The following is a 9,243-nucleotide window of genomic DNA, read 5'->3' on the forward strand; positions in this document are numbered from 1 at the left end:
CTCTCTCCGCGACTCCCTTGTTCGCTCCACACTGCCCTCCAACCCCACCACACCCAGCACCTTCCCCTGCAACCGCAGGAAATGCTACACTTGTCCCCACACCTCCTCCCTCACCCCCATCCCAGGCCCCAAGATGACATTCCACATCAAGCAGAGGTTCACCTGCACATCTACCAATGTGGTATACTGCATCCACTGTACCCGGTGTGGCTTCCTCTACATTGGGGAAACCAAGCGGAGGCTTGGGGACCGCTTTGCAGAACACCTCCGCTCAGTTCGCAAAAAACAACTGCACCTCCCAGTCGCAAACCATTTCCACTCCCCCTCCCATTCTCTTGATGACATGTCCATCATGGGCCTCCTGCACTGCCACAATGATGCCACCCGAAGGTTGCAGGAACAGCAACTCATATTCTGCCTGGGAACCCTGCAGCCTTATGGTATCAATGTGGACTTCACCAGTTTCAAAATCTCCCCTTCCCCTACTGCATCCCTCAACCAGCCCAGTTCGTCCCCTCCCCCCACTGCACCACACAACCAGCCCAGCTCTTCCCCCCCACCCACTGCATCCCAAAACCAGTCCAACCGGTCTCTGCCTCCCTAACCGGTTCTTCCTCTCACCCATCCCTTCCTCCCACCCCAAGCCGCACCCCCCGCTACCTACTCACCTCATCCCACCTCCTTGACCTGTCCGTCTTCCCTGGACTGACCTATCCCCTCCCTACCTCCCCACCTACACTCTCTCCACCTATCTTCTTTACTCTCCATCTTCGGTCCGCCTCCTCCTCTCTCCCTATTTATTCCAGTTCCCTCCCCCCATCCCCCTCTCTGATGAAGGGTCTAGGCCCGAAACGTCAGCTTTTGTGCTCCTGAGATGCTGCTTGGCCTGCTGTGTTCATCCAGCCTCACATTTTATTATCTTGGACTCTCCAGCATCTGCAGTCCCCATTATCTCTGATACTAACTTAAGGTAATGTCTGACATTGGGGAATTGATAATGAAAAAGAAGGAAATGGCAAAGGTGTTGAACAGGTGCTTTATGTTTGTCTTTGCTATAGAAGTTTTTAAAACTTCCCAAAGATAAGGTGAGCAAGAGGGAGCCCCTTAAACCAACCACTATCACCAGGGAAAAGCAGCTGAGAAAATTATTGAATCTATAAACAAAGCCTCCAGAATTGGATGGTCTTCATCCTAAAACCTTGAAAGAGGTGACTGCAGAGAAAACATTAGTTACAATTTTCCAAAATGCTTTGCTTCTGGTAAGGTGCCAGAAATTATAAAGTAGCAAATGCAACACAAAGAACAAAGAAAGAACAAAAAATTACAGCACAGGGACAGGCCCTTAGTCCTCCAAGCCTGTGCCAATCCACATCCTCTATCTAAACCTGTCGCCTTTTTTCCAAGAATCTGTATCCCTCTGCTCCCCGGCCATTCATGTTTCAGTCTAGATATATCTTAAATAATGCTATCGTGCCTGCCTCTACCACCTCCGCTGGCAACGCGTTCCAGTCACCCGCCACCCTCTGCGTAAAGAACTTCCCACGCACTTCTCCCTTAAACTTTTCCCCTCTCACCTTGATATTGTGATTCCTAGTAATTGAGTCCCCCACTCTGGGAAAAAGCTTCCTGCTATCCACCCTGTCTGTACCTCTCATGATTTTGTAGACCTCAGTCAGGTATCCCCCTCAACCTCCATCTTTCTAATATAAACAAACCTAATCTACTCAACCTCTCTTCATACATAGCGTCCGCCATACTAGGCAACATCTTGGTGAACCTCCTCTGCACCCTCACCAAAGCATCCACATCCTTTTGGTAATGTGGCGACCAGAACTGCACACAGTACTCCAAATGTGGTCGAACGAAAGTCCTATACAACTGTGACGTGATCCACCAACTCTTGTACTCAATGCCCTGCCGGATGATCGAATGCATGCCTTATGCCTCCTTGACCACTCTATCGACCTGCGTTGCCACCTTCAGGGTACAATGGACCTAAAGACCCAGATATCTCTGTGCATCAATTTTCCCCAGAGCTTTTCCATTTACCATATAGTTTGTTCTTGAATTGGATCTCCCAAAAGTGCATCACGTCACATTTGCCTAAATTGAACTCCATCGGCCAGTTCTCCGCCCAACTCTTCAATCTATCTACATTCTGTTGCATTCTCCAAAAGTCCCCTTAACTATCTGCTACGCCACCAATCTTAGCGTCATCTGCAAACTTGCTAGTCAGACCATCTATTCCTTCCTCCAGATCATTTATGTATATCACAAACAATAATGATCCCAGCACGGATCCCTGCAGAACACCACTGGTCACAATTCTCCATTTTGAGAAACTCCCTTCCACTACAATTATGTGTCTCCCATTGCCAGCCAGTTTTCTATCCAACTAGCTAGTACACCCTGGACCCTGTGCGATTTCACTTTCTCAATTAGCCTACCACAGGGAACCTTATCAAACGTCTTACTGAAGTCCATGTGTATGGCATCCACAGCCCTTCCCTCAATCAACTTTGTCACTTCCTCAAAGAAATCTATCAAGTTGGTAAGACATGACCTTCCCTGCAGAAAACCATGCTGCCTATCACTAATAAACCCATTTTCTTCCAAATGTAAATAGATCCTATCCCTCAGTATTTTCTCCAGCAGCTTCCCTACCACAGACATCAGACTCCACAATTACCTGGATTATCCTTGCTACCCTTCTTAAACAACGGGACGTTAGCAATTCTCCAGTCTTCCGCAACCTCACCAGTGCTCAAGGATGCGACAAACACCATTATTCAAGACCAGAGTCAGAAAACAGAAACGAGAGGCTAACTGGCCTCATAACTGTCTCAGGGAAAGAGCTTGAATCCATTATTGAGGTTGTAGCAGGAAAATCGTAATGTTGACTCTGCTTGATCACATGGCTTTATGAAAGACAAATGGCATTTAACTAAGCTACAAGAGATTTTTTTTTGCGTAATTAACGAGCAAGGTGGAAAATCTGTACTTAAAGCTCCAAAATGCATTTGATAGGGTGCAGCATCAAAAGTTACTTCAAAAAAGACAACAGCATGAATAAAAAATTGCTTCACTGACAGGAAATACGGAGTAGGGATAAATAGGCTGTCCTCAGCATGACGACCTAAAACTAGAACACTGCCTCAGGGATTAGTGCTGCCAAAAGAATTGTAGCTAAATGTGCCAATGTCACCAAGATAAAGAAGTAAGTTAGTTGTCAATAAGGAGGATAGGGAGTTTGCAGGATAGAAACAGGGTAAATGAGTTGGAAAAACAAAGTAAAGTCTCAGAACACAAAACGGTCCATTTTGGGAGAAGTGATGGAAAAGCAGCAAATTATCTATCAGAAGTACAAAGGATTCTGGGTGCCCAGTTCATAAACGCTCACAAAATGTCAATGTACAAACAAAACGATAAGGTAGGCAAATAGTCTGCTGTAATTTATTTCAAGGGGAATGGACCATAAAATAGCAATGGTTTCTTACAGTTCTACAGAGCTGTGGTGAAACTACATCTGAAGTACCATATACAGATTTGGTTAGTAAAAAATTATACAAAATTGGATTAGAAACAATTCAGAGAATGTTTACTTGACTGATAAGTCAGGGAATGATCTTATGAGGAACAGGTTGGACAGTATACAGTGTCGGCAAAGATCTGTAGCTTGGGTTGTGGATGACGTTGTTGACTTGTTCACCGAGCTGGCTTGTTTTTGTTCTGACGTTTTGTCACCATGTTAGGTGACATCAGTGGAGCCTCTGATGAAGTAACATTATTCTACTCTATTTAGAATTTATACTGTCCAGTCCGTTATGATGAGTACTGTCATTTCTGGTTTTGATCTGTATGGGTTTGTATATGGGGTCCAATTCTACATGTTTGTTGACTGAAGTATGGGTGGAGAACCATGCCTCTAGGAATTCCCGTGGTGTCTATGTTTGGCTTGGGCTACTATGGCTACTTTGTCCAGGTTAAGCTGATGGCCTTCATTGTCTGAATGTACCGATATTAAGGAGGGTTCATTGTGCCGTTTGGCTGCTAGTTGAGGTTCATGTGTTCTGATGGCTAGTTTCCTTCCTGTCCGGCCAATGTAATGTTTGTGGTAGTTGTTGCCTGGTATTTTGAAAACTACGTTGGTTCTGCATGTTGTGGGAATGGGGTCTTTAATCCTTGTAAATGCTTGTCGTCAAGTGGCTGGGGACCTCCATGATCCCTAGTGGTCTTAGGAGTCTTGTCAGTTCCAATATGTTCTTGATGTATGTCAGTGTGGCCGGTCTGTTAGGTCGTACAGCATCCTCCTGTTGGGTGTCTGTTTTGTAGGCATCTGTGGATGAAATTGTGGGGATATCCACTTAAAGCAAGGATCTTGTATAAGTGTTCTCCCTGTTCGTGGCATAATTCTGGAGTGTTGCAGTGTGTCCTAGCCCATTTAAATAGCATCCTAATGCAGCTTTGTTTGTGGACGCTGGGCTGGTCGCTGTGGAAGTTGATGGGATTTGATCTGTATGGGTTGCTTTTCTGTAACTGAAGTCTGAAACTCCCCATTTGTCAAGCGCTCTATTTTAACATTCAGAAACAGAAGTTGTTTCCCTACCAGGCACACCGTCACACAAACTGGCCAAGGACCTACAACAGAGACTGAATCACCTGGTAGACGGATCACTCCGTCTATCCACTCAACCCAAGATTTCATCGATGCCCTCAAGAAAATAAAAATCAGCAACGAGATTACGGTATCTTTTGACACCACAGCTTTACTCACATCAATCGACATCCCACCTGCCTAAGAAAGTGGCCACATAAGAAACAGCAACACAGACCAGAAGCTCCATCAGCAAGGACAACATACTTACATTACTCGACCTCAGCCTCACCACACACTTCGTCTCTAATAGTCAAATACACAAACAGATCAACAGTACACCAATGGGGTCACCCATCCTAGCACTCATCGCAAATGCAGTCATGCAAAGACGAGAACACACCACCCTCCCCCACATTCAACCTAAACTGTGGATCTGGTACATAGACTACACGTGTCATTATTAAGTGTATTAAATTAGAAGAGACCACCACCTCATCAACAGCACATTCACAGAAATTAAATTCACAAAGGAAGAAGAAAACAACATCTGTTTCCGGATGTTAAAGTGGTGCAACTGACAAACGAGGAGTTCCAAACTTCAGTGCACTGAAAAAGCAACCCATACAGATCAAATCCTCAACATCCACAGCAATCCATAAACAAAGCAGCATTAGGACACTCCTTAAACAGGCCAGGACAAACTGCAACACTCCAGAATGACACAGGAAAAAGGAATAACACTTAGGTAAGATCCTCGCTTTAAACAACATCATCCACACATGCCTACAAAACAGACAATAGGAGGACATAGCACAACCCAACACAGTGGCCACACTGTACAGACCAAGAACCTATCAGATATGACAACAAGATTCCTAAAACCATTAGGAATCATTGTGGCACACAAGTCCACAGCCAGTCTACAATAAACACTTACAAGGATCAAAAGACCCCATTACCACAACAGAAATAACGTGCTTTACAAAATACCATGCAACAACTGCCACAAACATTACATCGGACAGACAGGAAGGAAACTAGCCATCAGAATACATGAACATCAGCTAGCAGCAAAGCTGCATGATGAACTCTCCTTAATATCGGTACATTTAGACAATGAAGGCCATCAGTTTAACTGAGACAAAGTAACTATTGCAGCCCAAGCCAAACATAGACACACATGGGAATTCCTAAAGATATGGTTCTCCACCCTTACTTCAATCAACAAACATATAAAAAAACCCATATACAAACCCATACAGATCAAAACTGAGAATGACAGTACTCACCTTAATGGGCTGGGCAGTATAAATCCCAAACGGAGTAGAATAACATTGCTTCATCAGAGGGTCCACTGATGATGTCACCTAGCATGGTGATGAAACGTCCAAATAAAAACAAGCCAGCTCGGCAAGCACGTCAACAACCTGGACAGTATACAATTTGTATGGAGAGAAATTTCAGAACTCAGTATCACAAAACAGTCTTGATACCCTGGTACATGAACTTTAAAAATTTGAAGAGATTATGAAGCTAATGGAATGCTGGTGTTTATTGCGGGGAATGAAACGTATATAAAGAGCTCTATTTGGCCTTGGTGAAACCACATCTAGAACACTGTGTACAGTTTTATTTCCTTATTTGAAAAGCAACATAATTGCATTTGAAGCAGCTCAAAGAAGGGTCATTCAACTCACTTCTGGGATGAAGTATTTATCTTATGAAAGAAGACTTAACAGTCATACTACATTAGAACAGACTCTTCAGCCCACCATGTCTATGCCAACCAACAAACATCAAACTGCTAATCTAATTTACCCACACTTGGTCCACAGCCTACGACGCCCTGGTGTTAAGTGCTCGTCCAAATGCTTCTTAAATGCTGACAGAGTACCTGCCTTCACCACCTTCTCAGGCTGGTATTTCTATCATTCTCTGAGTGAGAATACTTTTTCTCAGATCTCCTCTAAACCACTGACTCCTCAACCTAAGCTTATGCCCTCTGGTCTTAGACAAGGGGAAAAGATTTTCATGATCTGCCCTGTCTATGCTTCTTATATTTAGTGTACCTCAATCAGATCCTGCATCAGCTCCTCTGCTCCAAGGAAAACAATCCAAATGAACATCAGGGTGAATTTGTTTGCATCGTCGTGAGTGCAATCACGTCCTTCTAATGGTGTAACAACCAGAAGTGCACAGAGCATTCAATCTGACAGCTAACTAATATCGTAACAAGACTTCCTCACTCCTACATTCTACACTCCTGCTAATGAAGGTAAGCATCCTTTTTCAACAGCCTTATTTAGCTACGTTGACATCTTCAAAGATCCATGGACTTATAGACCAAAGTCTCCTTGTTTCTTAGTACTCCTTAGGGAGCTAAGGTTCATTTTGTATTCTCTTTCTTTTTCAGACCTCCCAAACTGCATCACTTCAAACTTATTCAGATTAAATTCCAAATGCCATTGCTCAACGCAGTTTACCAGCTGATCAATATCAGACTGCAAACTCAGACAATCCTCCTCACAATTAACACCGCTATCAATTTTCATGTCAGCTCCAATACCTAATCATGAAGAGCAAGGGTCCCAGCACCAATCTTTGTGGTACACTACTGCTCACAGGCTTCCAATCACAAAAGTAACCCTCCACTGTCAGCCTTAACCGACTATTTGCAAGCTAACTTAGGATCCAGTTTGCCAATCTGCTTTGGATACTATGGGTTCTCTTACCTTTTGGATCTGCCTTCCATGGGTGACTTTGTGATAGACCTTATTGAGGTCCACATAAATCACATTAACCACTCTACCCTCATCAATAAATGTCATCACATTTCTCTTTCCACTTTATAAAACCAGTTGTAAAACTCCATCTCCCTTAAACAGAACATCACAAACTATACGTTACCCAATCAAACCAATACAGCACAAGGTCAAATAAAGTAAAAGCTCCAACTACGCTATCCCTGTCAAACGCTCCCGGGTCAGGGATAGAGATTGTGCCGTTACCTATTGGGAGTTTAAAAGAAAATGATAGGTGATCTTACTGAAACACAAAATCCTGAGGAGACTTTACTGGGGAAAATGCCACAACATTGTTATATATTGTATGAGGTAGAGAGACAGAAATAGGAGTCACAGTTTAACAAGAGATCTTCGTTTAGAGACAGATTTCTGCCTATCAAGGCCTTGGTATTAGGTCAAGCTATCTTTCTCAGAAAAGCTTTAAAGTCTGTGTTAATTAATCTACTCAATGCAGATATGGAGGGCAGACAGCAAAGTAAGGGAGAGGGCAAAACCAAATCAGCCATGATCTTGCTGAATAGTGGAACCGCCGACTAATTTCAATCTTCCACTTTGCTAACACTGGCCCCAAAAAAACTGGACTCGGGAAAACCCAACCTATGAGGTTAAGGAGCCCGGTAAACATGGTTACTGCCAAGGGCCGTTATATGACCATCACCCTCGGACCCCTTGCTCAGCAGGTACCTCACATGCTTCGTCTCGGCGTCCCGCGACTCATCCGAGACGACCTGCGGCTGCTGTGGCCGGCGCTGCCGCAAACCTTCCGCCTCTTTCATGATCCTGGATTCTGGGCTGCGCTCCACTGGACACCGCTGCCCGAAGACAACAGCCAAAACAAGGAGCGGCGACGCGCGCTGCCAGCAACGTCACCGCGGCGCAAGTCACAACGGGACGTCGAAGGGCGCGCGCACGGCAGGAAGCAACCGCCAAACAGAAAGGGGCGGGTTTTCTTCTCACTGTCCAACTGATTGCAAGTTTACCTGTAACTCTCTAACTGATTGCAGGTTTACTTGAAACTGCCCGATGACGGGTTTACCTGTAACTGACCCCTTGACAGTGAGTTTACCTGTAACTGTACAACTTATGGAAGTTTGCCTGTAATTGTTCCAATGAATGGAGTTTATGTGTAACTGCCCTTTTGATGGTGAGTTAACCTGTAAATGTCCATCTGATGGGGACTTGCCTGTAATTGCCCCACTGATGGGTATTGACTTACAACTGCCCTACTGATAGTGAGTTTATGCGTGACTGTCCACCTGATGGCGAGTTTGCCAGTACCTATTCCACTGGAGTTCTCCTGTAACTGTCGCACTGATGGGAATCTGAGATAATTTACCTGCAACTGTCCAGGCTATGGTGAGTTCACCTATAATTGGCCCACTAATGGGACTTTATCTGTAATGTCCAACTGGTAGGAGTTCATCTAAACTGTCCCACTTGTGGGAAGTTCAACTCTGACTGTCCAACTGATGGGGAGTTTAGCTGAAACTGTCCCTGTGGTGGGAGTTTACCTGTAACTGTCCCACTGATGCGGAGTTCACTTGTAACTGACCAACTGATGAAGGTGCACTTCACTGTTGGGTAGTTCACTTTAACTGACCTAATGGGAGTTCAGCTGCCTACTGATGATGAGTTCACCTTTAAAGTCTTCAAGAAGATTTGTAGCTCGGGTTATGGATGAGGTTGTAGAGTTGCTCGCCAAGCTGGTGGGTTTGTTTGCAGATGCTTCATCACCCTGCAAGGTAACATTGTCACCGCGCCTCTGGTGAAGCATGGGTGTTCTGTCCTGTCCACGCCAGAGGGATCCAACACACCCTGTTTCTACGGCTCCCCCGGTACACA

At 44.7% G+C, this 9,243-nt stretch overlaps 1 protein-coding gene across 3 annotated transcripts in view; it reads right to left on the reverse strand.

Annotated features, from left to right (window-relative positions):
- Positions 1 to 8,270, reverse strand: part of apmap (adipocyte plasma membrane associated protein) — a 58,496-nt gene extending 50,226 nt beyond the window's left edge. For all 3 annotated transcript variants that reach the window (XM_059648387.1, XM_048536381.1, XM_048536380.1), the window contains exon 1: positions 8,086 to 8,270. In XM_059648387.1, coding sequence (XP_059504370.1) covers positions 8,086 to 8,177 — 92 coding nt within the window. In that variant the 5' untranslated portion in view covers positions 8,178 to 8,270. The remainder of the gene's footprint in view (positions 1 to 8,085) is intronic.
- Between the last annotated feature and the right edge of the window lie 973 nt (positions 8,271 to 9,243).

The sequence above is a fragment of the Stegostoma tigrinum genome, chromosome 9 (genome assembly GCF_030684315.1).
Source record: "Stegostoma tigrinum isolate sSteTig4 chromosome 9, sSteTig4.hap1, whole genome shotgun sequence".
In the NCBI taxonomy this organism is placed as follows: Eukaryota; Metazoa; Chordata; class Chondrichthyes; order Orectolobiformes; family Stegostomatidae; genus Stegostoma; species Stegostoma tigrinum.